Source organism: Gopherus flavomarginatus, chromosome 2 (genome assembly GCF_025201925.1).
Source record: "Gopherus flavomarginatus isolate rGopFla2 chromosome 2, rGopFla2.mat.asm, whole genome shotgun sequence".
NCBI classification, from domain to species: Eukaryota; Metazoa; Chordata; order Testudines; family Testudinidae; genus Gopherus; species Gopherus flavomarginatus.
In genome coordinates, this window is record NC_066618.1 from 134,215,092 (window position 1) to 134,235,901 (window position 20,810).

The 20,810-nt window shown below is 42.4% G+C and overlaps 1 protein-coding gene across 1 annotated transcript in view; it reads right to left on the minus strand.

Moving 5' to 3' along the window:
* SEMA5A (semaphorin 5A) overlaps positions 1 to 20,810 on the minus strand; it is a 630,546-nt gene that overhangs the window by 33,521 nt on the left and 576,215 nt on the right. The window contains exon 17 of the mRNA XM_050938145.1: positions 19,168 to 19,386. Coding sequence (XP_050794102.1) covers positions 19,168 to 19,386 — 219 coding nt within the window. The remainder of the gene's footprint in view (positions 1 to 19,167; positions 19,387 to 20,810) is intronic.

Below are 20,810 nucleotides of genomic sequence, written 5' to 3' on the forward strand. Positions count from 1 at the left end.
GATCGTGCCAAACCAACCTGATCTCCTTCTTTGAGAAGGTGACAGATTATTTAGACATAGGAAATGCAGTAGACCTAATTTACCTCGATTTCAGTAAGGCATTTGACATGGTTCCACATGCGGAATTATTAGTTAAATTGGAAAAGATGGGGATCAATATGAAAATTGAAAGGTGGATAAGGAACTGGTTAAAAGGAGACTCCAACGGGTCGTACTGAAGGGTGAACTGTCAGGCTGGAAGGAGGTTACTAGTGGAGTTCCTCAAGGATCGGTTTTGGGACCAATCTTATTTAACCTTTTTATTACTGACCTTGGCACAAAAAGCAGGAATGTGCTAATAAAGTTTGCGGATGACACAAAGCTGGGGGGTATTGCTAACACAGAGAAGGACCGGGATATCATACAGGAAGATCTGGATGACCTTGTAAACTGGAGTAATAGTAATAGGATGAAATTTAATAGTGAAAAGTGCAAGGTCATGCACTTAGGGATTAATAATAAGAATTTTAGATATACACTGGGGACACATCAGTTGGAAGCAACAGAGGAGGAGAGGGACCTTGGAGTATTGGTTGATCACAGGATGACTATGAGCTGCCAATGTGATATGGCCGTTAAAAAAGCTAATGCGGTTTTAGGATGCATCAGGCGAGGTATTTCCAGCAAAGATAAGGAGGTGTTAGTACCATTATAGAAGGCACTGGTGAGACCTCACCTGGAATACTGTGTGCAGTTCTGGTCTCCCATGTTTAAGAAGGATGAATTCAAACTGGAACAGGTTCAGAGACGGGCTACTAGGATGATTCAAGGAATGGAAAACTTGTCATATGAAAGGAGACTCAAAGAGCTTGGCTTGTTTAGTCTAGCCAAAAGAAGGCTGAGGGGGCATATGCTTGTTCTTTATAAATATATCAGAGGGATTAATATTAGGGAGGGAGAGGAATTATTTAAGCTTAGTACCAATGTAGACACAAGAACGAATGGGTATAAACTGGACACTAGGAAGTTTAGACTTGAAATTAGATGAAGGTTTCTAACCATTAGAGGAGTGAAGTTCTGGAACAGTCTTCCAAGGGGAGTAGTGGGGGCAAAAGACATATCTGGCTTTAAGACTAAGCTTGATAAATTTATGGAAGGGATGGTATGATGGGATAGCTTAATTTTGGCAATTGACCTTTGATTACCAGCAGATAAGTATGCTCAGTGGTCCGTGATGGGATGTTGGATGGGATGGGATCTGAGTCACTGCAGAGAATTGTTTCCTGAGTGCTGGCTGGTGAGTCTTGCTCACATGCTCAGGGTTTAGCTGATCGCCATATTTGGGGTCGGGAAGGAATTTTCCTCCAGGGCAGATTGGCAGAGGCCCTGGAAGTTTTTCACCTTCCTCTGCAGCGTGGGGCATGGGTCACTTGCTGGTGGATTCTCTGCAGCTTAAGGTGTTCAAATCACAATTTGAAGACTTCAATAGCTTGGACATAGGTTAGGGGTTTGTTACAGAAGTGGATGGGTAGGATTCTGTGGCCTGCTTTGTGCAGGAGGTCCTACTAAATGATCAGATTGGTCCCTTCTGACCCTAAAGTCTATGAGTCTATGAATCTATGAAAAGAGGCAACTAAGGGGGGATATGATAGAGGTCTATAAAATTATGAATGATGTGGAGAAAGCGAATAAGGACACAGTTTGGCTGCCCTGCTAATTTTTTCCCATGGGTCTTCCAGCCCTGGAGCACCCAGGTAGTCAGCGCCTAACGAGGAAGTGTTATTTACCCATTCACATTACACAAGAACCAAGGGTCACTCAAGGCAATTAATAGGTAGCAGCTTTAATACAAATATAAGGAAGTACTTCTTCATGCAACACACAATCAACCAGTGAAACTTGGGTTTTAAAAAAGAACTGGATAAGTTCATAGAGGATAGGTCCATCAATGGCTATTAGCCAGGATTGTCAGGGATGCAACCCCATGCTCTGTGTGTTCCTTAATGTATGATTGCCAGAAGCTGGGACTGGATGACAAGGAATGGATCACTCAATAAATTGCCCTGTTCTGATCATTCCCTCTGAAGCACCAACTTCCAGTCACTGTCGGAAGACAGGGTACTGGGTTACATGGAACATTGGTCTGCCCAAGTATGGCCTTTATGTTCTTTATAGCACAACTGCAAAAGAATGACTGAAGTTCATGTTTCACAGAGGTGGGCTGAGAGTATGGGTTTTTGGTTTCAAAACCAAGCAGGTTTGTTTTGGATCTGGATTCCATTATATCCAAACTCTGGAAGTAGGAGGTGGCAAGGATATTTAGCCCATCTCTGTTTTAAGCAGAAATATGCATATAGATACATTTAGGTTTCTGGTTTTAAGTTTAAAATGATATCACTCTCTCTTTTAATACTTACATAGGAAAATAATACGTGTTGTCAACACATCTGCTTATCTTTATAAAAATGCATAATGAAATACACACCACTAATAGGTTAAGCCTATAATAAACAGTTAATGATTTTACTGGGTTATTACCTTTCCTGCTCCGAAAATTGTTTACACAGTTTTAGTCTTCCCTGCCTACCAGTCTCATGCAGTCCCCAGACAGTTTACAGCAGGGATTCTGGTTGGGCTGACAGATTGTACATGCATAACAAGAGCATGGTTCAAAAGATGTATAAAAGAGATTTACAGATACTTCTTGAAATATGTTCCCATTTTTCTAAAAAATAAGCATTACATAGCTGTAGCTTTAAATACATTTTTGGAAGATAAGAACTGCTACATTGAAATACACTAATGATACACACCTAGTAAATACATATTGAATGTATACGTGCACATCAGATATTTATGCCTGCACATAACTTGACACTTTGTGTAAATATATGACTTATGTGCATAAACTAGGCATGTACAAATGTGTATGTAACCCACACATCTCCTGGGTGTGGTGCTCTGTCCCATCTAGTGGCACCAAGACCACTTAAAGAGAGATCAATGAGTCTGCTCTACAGCCTTAGCTAAGGGGCATGTGGCTTTTAGCTCATGCCGTAGAGGCTCATGCATTTAGCTCCTGAGATCCCAGGTTCAATCATACCTGCCGGGGTTTGTCAGTGTTACGTGTACAACTGCACACACTTAACTTTGAAAATCAGGCATCAACTGAAATTCCTTTTACAGCCACCTTTAAAAAGTGGATGTTTACCATCCACAGTAGTTAAATTTACCATAGTATTTGCAATATTTCCCACTCTAAGCATAGGGAATATCACACTTTATTAGAGGTAAATACTCCCATTGCCTTATATGATTTATTTTAATGGTTCATTCATTTTAATACACTCTTTGGGAAACCTTAATTTATGGTTCATTGACATGACTGAATATAAAATTTATGTACCTCTCAAACAATACTCCTTAATGAGTCCTTTTGAACCTTTCTGTTCTAAGAAGTCAAAGAGTATTTAAAGGTGTAAAATCCTTTTCTTCAATTTGTTGATATGGCTCCGCAATAGAAAAAAATTACCCATGTACTGTAGTGCATTATCCAAAAAATATTCAGATTTAAATCTTCCAGCTAGTGACATTGAAGAATACTTTAAATATATTGAGGACAGGTCATTTTGCTTAGAAAACAAGTTACATCACATACACATTTGCCAAGTCAAATAGAACTCATTCATATGGAAAGATTGTAATAGCAGGAAAATGAGTTTCGAGGATCATTTTTATTTAGGTATCAATATCTTACACATAATGAATATTCAGGATCTCATGCTGTTCAAGCAGGCAGTTTAGTAGTCTATACCTGCAGCTACTAGTCAAATGGGCCTTTAATAGAAGTCATTAGCATATATAAAATTTCCTTTCTATAATGTTTTACAGCGTGCACTTATTGTACTGAGTTACCTTGAAAAGCAACAAACCATACAGTCAACAAAGCACTATATAAAAACAGTAAATGAGATATTTATGGTACCACGTAAACCATTTCTGCAATATGTTACTAGCTTGTCTGCTTTCCAATAGCTCCTAAAAAAGAGACTATTTTGACTGATCAATCAGTCATCATTACCTCACCCACCTTGTCGCTCTAATATCCTGAGACCAACATGGCTACGACAACAGGACATACAGATTTCTGTTTTATAACTACAGTTATTATAGCTATGTTATAAGCCGGGGGAGGAGGGGGGAGATTGGACATAATATAATAGAATATATGACAGAGGCTTGATTGTAGTTGTGCTAAAGGGCATGATTATAATATGTGCTGTCCTTTCTACCTATTTAGGCTGCCATCATAAATTTCTAGTTCTCAAAAAAGCTGAATACTCCCCCTTTTATCTGTCCAGCTAAACTTTTTCTTCTTAACAATAGGGGATGATAAAGGCATCATCATGGTTAAATAAGATCAAAGGAGTGGGTGTTTACTGCATGAGGTTTTACAGGACCTAAATAGAACTCTGTGGTTGCTTTCATCTTTTTATAATGTTGCTTAGCAACCCAGGACCATCTGTTTTCTCTTCCTTTGTTGTCCATGATGTATAGTCCTTAATGCTGATTCAGCCTTATTGATAAAAAATAAAGAATTATGAAGAAAGCTCCAGACATTATACAATTTCTTTACATAACAGTATAGCAGAACTATTGGATAAAAAATAATTAATTACCCAATAATGGAAAATTGCTTTAAAATACTTCACAAGTATTCAGATTGATATGTTATGTACCAAGGCTTTTTCAACAAGCAAGGGTGCTCTCAAAATAATGTTTTCTTCTATAGGGGTTGTTTTTTGTCTTCCCGAATAATCAGGCAACTCTCTGCCTAATAGCTGTTGCCCTGGTTAATAAATATTGCTCCACAAAGACGAGAAAAAAAATCCCGAGGAAGAGGATGTTCCAGGGAAAAGTAGTCTATAGAAATAGGACCTCCTGTGGCTCCAATAAAACAGTCACACCACTGGACAATTTCCAAAAGACTATTAGGTAAATTGGTCATCCTTCCACGCACTTTGAGTTTTACAAAAGAGAGGAAGGAACAATGAGCAGAGAGGGTGATTCTCTTCATTCACAAAAATTTTCATGGAATTGCGAAAGTAGGAGTTTTGCACAGAATGGGCAGTATCCTTCAGAATTGAAGCTTTCATTTAAGTTATTTCTAGCCCTTCTGGGTATGAAGATAAATAAAAAATTACTCATCTAAAGGTTATCTTGTTGAGAACATAGCAAAAGAGAATGAATAACAGCAAGGAAGATTGGAGTCTTCTCTGTTCAGATGAAAGAGAGTGAACTGATAGAGATTCACAGAAATGTAAATGGCATCACATGGCTAAGTGGAATTAGAATTTTGTACTAGCACAAATGTGGAATTTTGAGGTGTCTGGGAAAGTGGTGGATTGGAGACCTGACCCTCTGTTTTATCCTTCTGGATTCCCAGATGCAATCTGATTCCCAGTCCATCCCACTTGCTTCTTTCTAAGTCCCTATGGATATCACTGCATTTCCCCTGACCTGTGGGAAAGAGTAAAAACAAAAAATAAAGCTTTTCACTCCCAGTTCAGTGCTGCTTCAGTCAACATTCATAAAGGAAGTGTTGCATGTAGCAGACAGCTGACTCAGAGCAATGCAGCAGCAACAAAGGCAGACTAATGCCTATAGGGGCAGTACAACAGTAAGAACTAAAGCCAAAGCCTTTAGGAAGGACTCTGATTGACTTAATGGCCTCTGGATCAGATGAGAATAGCCCTAAGCCATTTTTTTTCCTGATGTATGAAGTCACTCAAGGATGAATTTGGTCCATTACTTTTAAATATCCTCCTCTTTTCTACAGGCCACAGTATTTCTGCAGAGAAAAAGGTGGCAGGTTTTTCAAAGTCGCATACAGTCTCTATAATATCCATACAAGAATTTTTGTAAAACCAGGAAAGAGTTCTGTGGCACCTTATAGACTAACAAACAAAAGTGCCACAGAACTCTTTGCCGCCTTTACAAATTCAGACTAACACGGCTACCCCTCTGACACAGGAATTTTTGTAGTATCTGAACTTATCTGTATTTTTAGCTTCGTGTTTATTGGTATATGACTATTTCTGCTGAATATATCAGAGTTTTCATAGTCTACATTTAAAAAAAAAGTGGTAATAAAAATAGTGTGACACCGATGAAATTCCAAATATTAAAATAAGATAGCAAAATTTCAAATCTTGAAAATAGAATTAATCCATTTCCTTCCATACATATTAGTATATCTATGTATTTCCTATATTTCAATATTCCATATTTCAACCACATATCAATATCTTAAACAAAACAAAGAAATGAATGGGGATGGATGGATGGACAGGCAGACAGAGGGGTATGAATGGAGATGGATGGATGGAGATGGATGTCAACACACATTTACAAATACTTTTCTTCATAATAAGGATATTTTGTACTTTTAAATCCAGTATGATTCAGTATATCTCTGTACCAGCAGAAAAAGCACATTACGCAGAGATCTAACATTATTTTCCATATTGTTGGACAATAATCTCAGTATATCTGAACCAACAGAAAAAGTACATTATGCAGAGTTCTAACATGTTATTTTCCATGTCGCTGGACAATAATCTGAGTACAATTAACTCCTTTTTACATGAATTATTTCAGATGACCATTCTTTCCAATGACAACAGTGATTATATCCTATTAATGTGAACTGGAGTGTCACATGATATGCACAATTCTAAGTCACATTTGACCAGCAGAGAAAATAAATCATGGTATGCTATTCCAGTAAAGGCCAGAATATGAACATGTCAGAGAAAATACTCACCAAAGATTCCCTGTCTGAAGATTTCTTACCCATATTTTAGAAATCATGTGAAAGACATTTCATGACTTTCCTTCTGCATGCCCTAGATTGTCTAGTTATGATTATCAAAGCTTCCAGACAAAGCAGGCATGCAATTATTATATACCAGGGATCGGCAACCTTTGGCTGGTTTGTTTACCTGCTGCATCCGCAGGTTTGGCTGATAGCAGGTCCCACTGGCTGCGGTTTGCCACTCCAGGCCAATGGGGGAGTCAGGAAGCGGCAGCCAGCGCCGCTTCCCGCAGCCCACATTGGCCTGGAGCAGCCAGTGGGAGCTGCAATCAGCCAAACCTGCGGATGTGGCAGGTAAACAAACCAGGGGGCTTACCGTGGTGGGCCACTTGCCAAAGGTTGCCAATCCCTGTTATATACATTAATATGTTAACCCTTAATGTTAAGGGCAGCTGTGATTTGGATTGAGCATGGAACTGAGAATCAGGAAATCAGGGTTTTATTTTCAACTCTGCCACTGATTGTGCATGACCTTAGTATATCAGTTAATTTCACTGTGCCTCAATTTTTCCACCTGTAAAAAGGGGGATAACAGTATGTACCCAACTTTGTAGAGAACTTTGAGTTTTGTGGATAAAAAACACTACATAGCAGACTCTCACTAATCCACACTTGGCTTAGCCACACACTTCATCTTAATCTTCAAAAAGAATTACGGTAATTATCTCTCCATCTCACAATAAATATTTAATAGCACACGCTAAATTCCAGACTCAGATGTATTCGTTATTTCAGGGAAGTGGCACTGGCTGAGGAATGTGCTGTGGCCGTTTCCCGCAGCCCCCATTGGCCTGGAATGACGAACCATGGCCTGTGGGAGTTGCAATTAGACGAACCTGCGGACACTGCAGGTAAGCAAACTGTCCCAACCTGCCAGTGGATTTCCCTGACAGGCTGCATGCTAAAGGTTGCCGATTCCTGTTGTAGAATATTAATATGAATAATTAAAACTGATCTAGGATTGACAAAATAAATGAACCAAGTACACATTGTGATTTGTTATCCATGCTTTTTCATTGTGTTTGTTCTTTTGGGCCTCAATCCTGCAAAGCACTCAGTAGCTCCTGAGATGTCGGTGGACAATGGCTCAGCGGCAGTGGCCAGTATTTTGGGGGACTTGGGAAGAACCAAAACATCACTCATTTCTTGCTCTTTCCAGTTCACTCCCTGCCCGCTTGTGTGAGGGACTGGTGCCCGTCACACTGTCCCTGATTTCCCCTCTATACCTGAAGTGGAGATGAAGGGAAGTGTGCATATGAGGGTGTAGCATGTTATACTCTGCTTAGTGCATACAGAGCTATGTGGACACCAATGGGTATGCCTACACAATGTTTTAGAGTGAGCCTCCCAGTCTGGGTGACAGTCTCAGGCTAGTGAGATTCACACTAATGCTCTAAAAATATCTGTATAGACAGCATTTTGAAGTTGCAGCTCGGGCTGGAGCTCAGGCTCTGAAGCCCATCATTCTCCCTAGGCAGTTGATCCCCCATGTCCTGCCTATGCATCGCTTCTGCTTCCAACCCTAAGTGAGGAAGGTGCACCTAAGCATCCCATTAGCATGACGAAAACTGCACTTAGACCGACTTCTCCTCATTAATGATTATTTTTCACCCAGAACCTGTCCCCTTGGAAGGAAATAAGTGCGGGTGCAGGCAGCTTGAAATTTACTACAATTGATATGGAGAACTGTGTTTAGCATTTAACCTTATTTGCCCCTGTCCATTGTGTCCACTCACTGTACAGTGTGCAAAAACTTGCAAGGTCAAGACCCGAGAGTGAAATTTTAGACACCCACATACTGCTGGAGTAATCAGACTTTATGGAGCTGTCCTGAGAGGAGGGTTAAGGGGAATGAAATTCACTCACCTACCACAATGATACAAAACATGGCTGCACAACAACCCCTCCATAGCCACTATTATAACTGACCCTGTGGAATAGTGGGTGCTGCTGATGGTTCTTTTAGCACCCATCAGCTCTTAACCAGGGGAGGAAGCTCTTAATCAGGAAGACCAGGACTTTAAAAGCCAGCTCCTAAGCGACCAGAGGAACTAGAAACAGGAGTGGCTAACAAGGGACTTTTGCAAGGGAGTTCTCCAGAGGGGCAGAGTGATGGGGAGGCTACACCACTTGAAATTCCTTAAACTTCTTTAAACTTAAGCCAAAAAACACCCCATGAAAAAACACAACAACAACAAAGAAAGCAGCTGCAGGAGTAAAAAGAGAATGTAGGCAGAAGTCCAGAAACAGAGTAGGGGCTACTCAGTTTATTGCATCCAATGCAGCATGTATGATTATCTACCCGCCCCACCATAAAATAATTTCTGACGGGCCTGCAAAATCTCTACCTTGAAATTTACCAATGGTAGCTACATAGAATCTTAACCTTGTCCTTCACGCTCTCATGAAATTTCCATTCAAGGCCTTGGCTATCGCCTCTCTTCTCCATATGTCCATGAAGGTAGCTTTTTTAGTTGCAATAACCCTTCTAACAGGTCGTGGAAGGTGGTGAGTGTTGCCAGGTGTACCTTGATGGAGCTTAGCGAAAGTCCGTCCTGTTTTAGTTTCAGGAGGTAGTCTAGAATGTTATGGAGGGTCACCATATTGGGCGCTAAGTGATTACGTGAGCACCAGAGGGCGAAACGCTTCCTCTTCTGCAAGTAGGTTTTATGAGTGAAGCTTTTTCTACCGTGCAGGAGGACATGTCGGACTTGCTCGGAACAGGCTAGTTCATGGGTTTGGAACCATCAAGGAACCACGCTGTGAGATGGAGCTTTTGGAGCTGGGGGTGAAGAACCCATCCGTTGTCCTGGGAAAGGAGATCTGGCCTGTTGAGGTGATTTGATGTTGATGTTGTATACACCAATTCCGCAGTCGGATGGCTTCCATGCAAGGGGAATGTGATCGGGCTCCTCCTTGTCTGTTGATGTAGTACGTACATGCTATGTTGTCTGTTAAGACCCGAATAGATTTGTTCCTTATGAGGGGAAGAAAGTGAAGGCATGCTCGCCTCACTGCTCTGAGCGCTAAGAGATTTATGTGTAGGTGCATCTCTGATGCAGACCACTGGCCTTGTGCCCTGTGTCCCCTTAGATGTGCTCCCCAACCGATTAGGGAAGCGTCCCTGGTGAGCATGAGCATTGGAGATCGTTGCTGGAAGGAAACCCCCATGCAGAGGTTCTCTGGTCTTATCCACCAATGTAGGGAAGCTAGAACATTGAGAGGAGGAGTTAACAGGAGTCCCTAAGGTGTGTCTGTTCGGTCTGAAATTGGAATTGAGCCAGCCCTGAAGACATCTCGTGTGTAGCCTGGCATACTGAACCACGAAGGTGGTGGCTGCCATATGACCAAGGAGCTGTAGACAGTTTCTTGCCTGTGTCCTGGGACGAATAGAGAGCGTGCCTATGAGCTGTGTGATGGCAAGGAATCTGTGATATGGGAGCAAGGCCCTGCTCTGGGTTGAGTTGAGATGAGCTCCGATGAACTCGATCTGTTGTGTAGGTGTCAGGATGGATTTTTGGATGTTTATTTGGAGGCCTAGGCTGTGAAAGAGGGAGATGGTGAAACAGGTAGCTTGAAGTGCCTTGCCATAGGAGTCGCCCTTGATGAGGCAATCGTCCAGGTAGGGGCACAGCGTGATCTCATGTTTGCAGAGGTGAGCCATGACCACGGCTAGAGTCTTGGAAAAAACTCTCGGCGCTGTGTAGAGTCCGAAAGGAAGAACTCTATATTGAAAATGGTCGTGACTGATTGTGAATTGTAGGAAGCGTCTGTGAGCTGGATGAACTGATATATGAAAATAAGTGTCCTGTAGTTGAATGCTGTGAACCCGTCCCCTTGATCCAGTGCAGGAAGTATTGTGCTCAGTGAATTTATTGTGCTCATCTTGAATTTTTGTATCCTCACAAATTTGTTCACTCGGCGTAGATCTAGTATAGGCCTCCATCCCCTGGTCCTTTTCTGAGTCAGAAAACAATGAGAATAGAAACCTTTCCCTTGATGTTGCGTTGGCATAGGTGCCACTGCACCTAGTTGTACAAGATGAGCCACTTCTGTGTGAAGTAAGCGCTTGTGAGAAGGGTCCCTGAAGAGGGACGGGGAAGGGGGAACGGTAGGAGGGTAGGATATAAATGGGATAGAGTACATGGACTGAACTATTTCAAGGACCCAGCAGTTCTGTGTAATCTGCTGTCAGGCATGTTGGAAACTGTGGCGGCGGTGGCCAAAGGGGCATGTAGCCGGTGGAATCAAGGGTGGTCAGGCAGACCCTCTACCAATGTTTCAAAATAGTTTATTCCACGATGGACGGAAAGTGGTTGCCTGAGTTTGATTTTGTCTGCACTTAGGGGGTCTAGCACGATTCCTAGTTGTGTCGTGTGGTCTGGGTTGAGGACGATAATACTGTTATGTGCATGGACTTTGATACGGTTGGTATCGCTATCTCCTGGGGTGTACAATGTCGCTCTAGAATCTTTCATGGTGTGAAGTTCATCAGTTTTTTTGGAGAAAAGCTTGTCCTTATCAAAGGGGAGATCCTCCACTTTGGTCTGCAGTTTTTTAGGGATGCCGGATGCAGAGAGCCATGAAGATCTGAGCATAACCCAGCAGTTGCAGTGGTACGGGGTGCTGTGTTCGCCGTGTTTAGAGATGCCTTTAGGGCCATTCTGGAAATCAGCTGGCCCTCAGTCAGGACTGATTTGAAGTCTGCTCTCCTATCCTCTGGAATGTAGGAGGCAAATTCAAAAAGTTTATTGTAATTATCAAAGTCGTAGCTGATGAGAAGGGCAGAATAGTTCGCTATTCTGAATTGTAGAGTGGATGATGAATAAACCTTGCAACCCAAGATGTCAAGGCATAAGGTCCCGGTCTTGTAGGGTGGGTCGATATTGTGACTGTTTTGTCCTCTGTGCGACTGCATCTGTGACAAGAGAGTTCGGTGGTGGATGAGAAAATAGGAAGTTAGCGTCCTTAGCAGGGACACAGTATTTATGTTCGGCCTTTTTGCAAGTTGGTACTAAAGAAGCTGGGGTTTACCAGAGTGTCAGCTGGTTCCAGGAGCACTTCGTTTATAGGGAGCATGATCTCTGAGGGCGCAGACGGTTGAAGGATTGTGAGGAGTCTTTGTTGTGTCTCCTGAACCTCTCTTAAGAGGATATCTTGATTGAGTGCCACCCTCCTGAAAAGTTCTTGAAATTGTTTACAGTCATCCACATTCTGTGGAGGCGGAGGGAAGAGGGCTCTGTTCGGGGCTGAGGAAGAGTTAGAGGTCAGTGAGTCAGGATATGGTGCATAGCTCGCAGTCTCAGGAGGGGGCTCAGGCACCCTAGAAGTGGACAGAGCCGGAGATCAAAGCACAGAAGGAGGAAGGTTGGTAGGAGGATGTGGCCAAGGGTATCACTGAGGCCACGGCATAGGGTAGGAGAACCCAGGTGCCGCCCACGGGGGGTTAGGGAGCAAAGTTGGGAAACTGAGGCTGGTGGCCTTGAGCCATGACCTGATGTGAGAGAGGTTCTGGTGGAGAAGGAGAAGCAGGAGGGGAGAACTCCGCCTGCTGCTGTAAATCGAGTTCGCTGTCAGTAAAGGTAGTCAGTTCAGGTGGAGAGAGCGACTGTTCAAAAAAGTGAGGCCTGTGTATCTAGGAGCGGAGAGTTAAGCTCAGGTGGCACTGAGAGGTCACATTGGTGAGAAACTGTTGCTTCTGCTCCCTGGGCTGTGCTGAGCTTGCTCTGTGCTCTAGTGCATTATCTAGGGAAAGTGAAAGTGACAGCAGTACCACGGACCGCTTGGAGGTGCCCTGCAGAGGGTCCGCAGCTGGGGTCCAGGTGGAAGGCAGGCTCGGTGCCAATGTTTTTCTCAGGGCCGAGGAGGAGTGCACTGTTGGCACTACGTCTGTTTTTGGTGCCGAGGAGGAGCTCACCATTGGTACCGCCACCATTTTAGGTGCTGAGGAGGAGCATGCTGTCGGCAACGCGTCTGTTTTCGGTGCTGAGGAGGAGCGCGCTGTCAGCACCACATCCGTTTTCGGTGCTGAGGAGTGTGCTGTTGGCACCATGTCCATTTTCGGTGCCGAGGGGATCGGTGCCACGAGAACCTTCCCGGCACTGGAGGTCGGGTCCCTGCCTCTGCGCTCTGTCAGAGCAGCGGCTGAGGCAGTAGAAGAGGCTGAGGCACCTGCCTTTGGCGCTGTCAGCACAGAGGACAGGGATCTTGCGAGAGATCCACTACCTTTGTTAAAGTCTCTCCTCTGAGACTGTTGTGCTTCTTGCCACCGCTCCAGGAAGGGTGAAGCAATGCTCCCAACTGGTTCAGATCTGGCCGGGGAGCGTGTGGGAGTGGGTTTAACTTTCCCCGTCTCCGAAAGTGGCTGAAGGGATTTTTCCATTAGAAGCATTTTAAGTGGCAGGTCCCTGTCACGCCGAGTCCTAGGCTTAAGGGTGGCGCAATGGAGGCACTTTGCGGGTACATGAGTTTCTCCGAGGCACTTCACACAATGTGAGTGCCCATCTGACCACTGCATGGAGTCCTGACAGGAAATGCACTTTTGAATCCTGAAGCGCCTGGCATTATGCATTAGAAATGGCAGGGAAGAGTGTCTCAATAGGAGACAAGCCTGAGGCGAATTTTTTTTTTAACTAAGTAACTAACTATGTAACTATACTAAAGGAAGGGAAACAACTGGGATGTAACTAATAACTATTTCTATGTTTTTTGTTACTGTTTCCTATAGAGACCAGGGAAGAAAGGCAGCACTGTCCGGAGTCCTGTCTTCAGCCAAGGACGGTTGAGAAGGAACTGAGGAGGGTGTGGGACGCATGCACTCAGGAAGATTCCGACGTGGGAGATACCAACTGAGTGCATGCGTCCCGATCAGGCACTGCTCCCGAAAATCTCCGATTAAAGGCACTGAGACACACCGTCACCTAGAGTGGAGCACCCACAGGGACAGCACTCGAAGAAGAACAGGTTGTGCTGGTGGGGGAGTGGCACTATAGGTAAAAGAAAGCATAGAATCAAATGAAGTATAAATCTTAAATGAACCAAACTGTATCATAGAATCTCTATGGATAGTAATTCCATGCTCAGATAAAAAGAATATAGCAGTAAAGATATACTACCGACCCACTGAGCAGGATGGTGATAGTGACTGTAAAATATTCAGGGAGATTAGAGAGGATATAAAAATAAAAAACTTAATAATAATGAGGGATTTCAAGAATTCCCATATTGACTGGGTACATATCACCTCGGGACAGGATGCAGAGATAAAGTTTCTTGACATCTTAAATGACTGCTTCTTGGAGCAGCTAGTCCTGCAACCCACAGAGGAGAGGCAATTACTGATTTAGTCCTAAGTGGAGCTCAGGATCAGGTCCAAGAGGTGAATATAGCTGGACCGCTTGGTAATAGTGACCATGTCACAACCCAATTGCCCTCTCCCTCAGGTCCCCTGGGGAGGCAGATCAGCATTTTATGTTGCTATTGCAAGGCATTTTGGGAAGGGCTAAAGGTGTGAGTGTGGAGTGGAAGATTCCTTTGCAGGTTGCAGGAGGCCAAAGGGGGAGGGAGGAAGAGAGCAGAGAACGGGTTAACTTGACACTTTAGCTAGCTTAGTCTGAAGATAAGACGCTGGTCTCGGTCCAAGGTCACGACGAGAAATCTGCAGTTGCATTCACATCTTATCAAATCCTGGCCATGAAAAAAAGAGAACTAAACTGAGCAGGATTGCAAAGAGTGCAAAAACAAGTGAGACAGCAAAGGCTAATGGGTGTGTGTGTGGGGGGGGGAACAAGGTTTCGTGTCCCTGAAGCCGGTACGTTTTGGGAAAGCTGACAAGGCCACAGAAAGCTGGTTTGGACTGGTACAAAGAGCACCAGGAGCAAAGGTCCCTGAATGAAACACCCTCAAAAGACTTAAAAATCCTCCCGAGAGCCAAAGCAAGTTGGAGATTACAGTGGACCCCAGATGACCTGTGCACAGGACAAGAACTCCTGTCCACCTTCCCCCTCTTCTTCTTACATTACACCCAGGCTTGGCCATTCTCAGGTAGTGCGGGTGTGAGGATGAAAGTGGGTTAGGGCTTAGGCACTAATGCTTTCTTCCTTCCTCTGAGTGACATCGGGGAACCCTCGCCCCAGCACTCTGCACTGTTATTTTATTATTTTATTAATAAAGCTTTAAAATTTAGTCACTTGGTGTGCTCCTCCATCTCCTCCCCTAAAGATCCTGCAGCCTCAGCCTGATCAACTGACTCCTTGGGCAGATTGGTAAGATAAATGTGTCACAACCATAATATAATTAAATTTAATATCTCTGTGGTGTGGAAAACACCACAGTGGTCCAACATTGTAGAATTTAATTTCAGAAAGGGGGAGATATACAATAATGAGGAGGTTAGTTAAACAGAAATGAAAAGATACAGTGCCAGAAGTAAAATCTCTGCAAGCTAGAAAAGACACCATAATACAGGCTCAACTTAAATGTATACCACAATCTAAATAACATAGTAAGAGAACCAAAAAAAGAGCCAAAACAACAAAATAAGAAAAGAAAAGCAGTGAGAGGTAAAAAAGGCATCCTTTAAAAAGTGGAAGTTAAATCCTAGTGAGGAAAATAGAAAGGAGCATAAACTCTGGCAAATGAAGTGTAAAAATATAATTAGGAAGACCAAAAATGAATTTGAAGAACAGCTAGCCCAAGACTCAAAAAGTAATAACTATTTTTTTTAAGTACATCAGAAGCAGGAAGTCTGCTAAACAACCAGTGGGACTACTGGACAGTCGAGATGCTAAAGGAGCACTCAAGAACAGTAATGCCACTGCAAAGAAACTAAGTGAATTCTTTGCAGTGGTCTTCATGGTTGAGGATGCGAGGGAGATTCCCAAACCTGAGCCATTCTTTTTAGCTGACAAATGAGAGAAACTGTCCCAGATTGAGGTGTCATTAGAGGAGGTTTTGAAACAAACTGATAAACTAAACAACAATAAGTCACCAGGACCAGATGGTATTCACTGAAGGAACTCAATTGTGAAACTGCAGAACTACTAACTGTAGTCTGTAACCTATCATTTAAAGCAGCTTCTGTACCAAATGACCAGAGGTTAGCTAATGTGACACCAATTTTTAAAAAGGACTCCAGAGGTGACCCCAGCAATTACAGGCCAGTAAGTACTGGGCAAACTGGTTAAAACTATAGTAAATAACAAAATTGTCAGACACATAGATGAATATAATTTGATGGGGAAGAGTCAACATGGTTTTTGTAAAGGGAAATCCTAATGGTGTCCCTAGTCTTTGTTTGCCAGAAGGGGAAGGATCACTTGATGATTACCTGTTCTGTTCATTCCCTCTAGGGCACCTGGCAATGGTCACTGTCAGAAGACAGGATACTGGGCTAGATGGACTGACCCAGTATGGCCGTTCTTATGTTCTTGGACAATACTAAATGCAGAGCTCCCTCTTCTGGCCTGCACCAGCCATACTGGTCACTTCTTCACCTACTTATCCTGGGGACAGCATGAAACTTACCTCCTCCCACTGACGGCTATCATCTCAGACACTCTGCAAAATAGTGACTTTCACTCTGACACATGCATTTGTTGTCTACAAACTAGCTTTCTGTGACTTTCATTAAAAAGCCTCAATAACTTTTTTATAGTTCTCCTATTAAACACTCCCCCTCCCCTTCTGAATGTACAGTCAGGCCCAACTTCTGGATGAACCATGTCTTATTATCATTACCCACCCTCCCACGTGTTCAAAGAAAAGAGCAACTATATGTACCCGTTTCTCTTTTCTCCCCTTCAGACTGATCAGATTTGGACCCTTAAATTTATTTTCATTATTGATAAACACCACCTGCTGTGAATCAGCTGTGACGGAGAACCAGAAGGATTTCTCTGAGTCCCATTACATCATTCTCTATCTGCTCCCAAATCACCACACACTTGGATGTTTTATTCAAGCTGTGAAGACTTATTCAAATTTAATTTGTGGCCAAGAAGGAAACAAATCACTGAGAAAAGATTAGACATATCAGGACATCAGATTCATCCTTTAGCAGGGCCCCCACAACCCCTTTTCTTCTGTTAGTTCTTGAAAATCATTTTCAAAAGCAGAACTAATGGGGATGCAACAATGGGGATCGTTTGTAACCAGAATGCCAGTTTCAAGTTGTTCCTTATCACTTCATCACTTTTTGTTTTCTGATTTGCTTAGCTGTGTATGCTGGCTCAATCTTAGATATTAGCACCACTATCATGCTCTGCATATTAATATTATGGAAAACTTGCATTTTCTGCTAACTGTACCAATTTCTACTGAAAATAATTGCAAAATGAATAAGTTAAGAAAGTCCCATTTCTGGAAACCTTATAAAATATTTCGCTTTAAAAAAATCTGACCCCAAGTTCTGTTTTAAGGACTAGTAGTGAAGGGGAAACAACAAATCTGGTCCAATTTTACAGGAATATTTTCTCCTGTTATTACTAGATAGTAATGAAACTATGAATCTAGATTGATTTTTGAAGTGTCTGTTTAGCTTTTGCTTATTTAAATTTAAAACTATAAATAAGCCTGGGACAAGTCTCTACACCCGCTGAGGGCAGGCCCTCAGTTAGTATAAATTCCCATAGCTCTATTGACTTCAGTTGAGCCTGACCATTTACATGAGCTAAGGCTCTGCCTTGTGGTGTCCAACCTTTTCAAATCTTATTTCAAGAAGATTAAGGGTCCACAACCAATATTCTGCCCTGTTTGCTACCTTTACACTGTTCATATAGTGCAAAGGGAGCAGAAACCAGCACCACCAGAAAACAGGTCCCCTGCTGGGGATTCCCTTGGCCTGGGGGAGTCCTCAGTAGAAGCAGCTTAGAGGGGGTGTACACTTCCCTCCTGACAACCTGTGGGGAGGAGAAGTGAATGGGATGCTCCATGTTCTGGCTATCACCACCTAGTGTACTGATCCCTAGAGAACTGTTGCCAGTTGGCACATAGTAAACATGCCCAAGACTGCCAAAATCTGCACTGGACCTGGGCCACTGAAAATGTCAGCTGTAACCATTTGTTGGCTCTCAGCTCTTGGGCTTCCCTGTGTAGAGATTCCGATTCACCCTCCCTCCAATCTCCTTCAGCCTCAATTCTTCCCCCAACCTGAGGCTAGTGGTTGGAGAGCCTGAGAGACTATTTACTGGGTCTACATTATTCACACATGGAATTCCTTTAGGGTTAAAAGGGGAATAATGCCACAGCCATATCAGGTGTGAATGGAGAAGGAAGGCATGCTGAGCAGCCAGCACTCCCCCTCTTCTCTTCTACATATCCTCCTGATGTGGGGCCCCTTTGCTTGAGAAAGAGAGAGAGAGAAAGAGAGAAGATCAGGACACAAATAATCTTGCCAAATATAGAAGATACAACAATGATGCACATCTCTATTCACTGTCTGAAAAAATATACATTTAGGTTTTAATATCTTTTTAGTAAACCATTACATAATTTTGAATGAAAAATCTGCTTAAGATTCTTCTAATGAACTCTTTCAAGCATTGCACTATTTACAGAGCACCTGAGACACCATCTCATTCTGCTTTCTATCCAGGATCTCACAAGACCTCCCAGGGCCTTGCATTCAAAATCTGTCACAAATTTACTCAAAAGATTAATAAACCTTACTTTGATAAACCTAAGCTTTGAGTTTGAAAGACAATTCTGAATCAGGGCAGTTTCATGTGATTATCCTTTTCTTTCTCGTGAACATTTATCACATCTTTAGGGCCAAAGTCTAAGCCAGAGTAAATTAAGAATAGCTATACTACACTGAAATCAGTAAAGATACACTGATTTGCACTAGGTGAGGATCTGTCTCTAGTCTATAACCATTATAAATCTAATTGGCTGCTTGGCTAAATAAATTCTCCCTTTCTGACAGAAAAACAATTTGGTCTGTTGAAACACCTCAGAAATCACATTTCCATATGGTCCTTATATGTTAAAGCGCTCATATCTGACACTGGTGCTGACTGAATGTTAAATGGTCTTTTTGTTATATAAATTACAGTTTTAGGTGCTATGGGCAGTTACCATGGATGCATGTCTTCTGTACCCTTTATATAGCACTGGTTTCAAAAAATTGCTGAAGTTTACAGAGCAAAAGTTATTTTGTTAAATTCACTTTGGTAGGGCTAATTTGTTTGTCTGGAAAGGAGCTGAGAAGGAAATTGTTTGAACTATTTTATAATTTTTACTACTGTAAAGTATGGACTTGAAAGTGAACTAAATCATTTCCATAACCCTTACTGATATCTCTCAACTCTTACCTGGACAAGGCAAGATATTGCATTCCTGGTACTCCAGAGATGGGCCCAGACATGGAAGACCCCCATATTTGGGCTCAGGATTGTTGCAGACACGCTTGCGGTTGCGTATACCTCTGCTGCAGTCTCGACTGCACTGAGACCATGGAGTCCATGGTGACCAGGCTCCATTAATTGTATGAGCAGAGTATCGTCCAGAACGCAAGAAATCCCCTGACAGTCCTAAAGAATTAAGATTGAAAGCAGAACATGGGATTAAAGGCTATCACCTTGAAACATACATTTTGTCTTCATATTTAATCTTAATCTTTTAATAAACATTTTTGGTACTGTTACAGATTTTGTTTTTCATTTGGCTACATAACCCCGTAATTCTATTTCACTACCTTACCTGACAGAAATCCCATAAACCCTCCTATAGTGTCTGCTGCTGCCATTAAATCACAGTAGAAATGAACCAATAGTGATAACCCTGCTCAAATATTAGAATCAAATAATAATGTAATGAATTTCCATGAAAAAGTCGTATTGTGAGGAAAAGTATTTTCCCCATTTAAAATTACACTTTTCAGACTCTTCTTCACTCAGCTGAAGTGCTAAGATACACCTGAGCATGACAAGTGAACCATTCTCATACAATGAGAATAGTGTGCTTCTTGTTTAAATCAGCTAGCAGGAAAATAATATGTTTCAAACCTTTTCTAAACTTTTTTCCTTGTCTGTTATCTTTCAAAGTGAATTTAGTGCTAAGAAAAGGCGCCAGATTAAACACTGCTGGAGTCTGAAGTCCATGATTTATTCACAGAAAAGGTACAGTGTAGGCAATGGGTGTGGAAGCTTGTTAACAGCAACACTACAAAATATGCCTCAGTCCCCACCTGGAAGAACCACTTCTAAAGGTCATTTTAATGCCATTTTAGGGCTAGATCCTACCTGGGAAGGAACTCCCCCAAAAGTACTCAGCATAGCACTTAACTTCTGATCCTATGAGCTGTAGCAGAACTGCTCAGTGACTGTGTACATCTGCAATGTATGGCGGTGATATCAGCCTCTGACTACATTAGGGGAATTCTTCTGATGTTTCCCAACATTACTAACATGGATCATCTTTATTAATATTAGCATCAGTGGGAGCCCTACTGTAAATGGATCTTTGACTGCTGCCACCATTTTAAGTACTGGATTGATTAGAACTGCTCTGAGCAGGCTAGACGACACGGTGCTTAAAACAGCTGTAGGAGCTAGAAGCTTGTCTACACTAGGGCTCCCAATATTCCTAACGTAAGTGAAGGTGAAGCATATCATCAATACCGGGAAATTTTTGAAAAACGTTCCTAGAGTAGAATGGGCTCTAGATTCGCATTCAGGCTGTAAGCTCACTCTCTTTGGGAGAGTTAAATAGTGTTAAAGTAGTAACAAGTATGTTGAATCAACTAATAAAAATATATTATAAGAGTCACAACTGATATTGAGGAGATGTTGCCCTCTAGTAATCTTAAACTCAAACCATACTAATACAAGTACCCTTAGCAAATGGAATGTAACAAGAACTACATTCACTGTGTCCATCTGGCTTCACTCCAATCCAGGGCACGAGATCTTTGGCTGCAGTATGAAACGCTGTCCACAGTGGATCATTTGTTAAC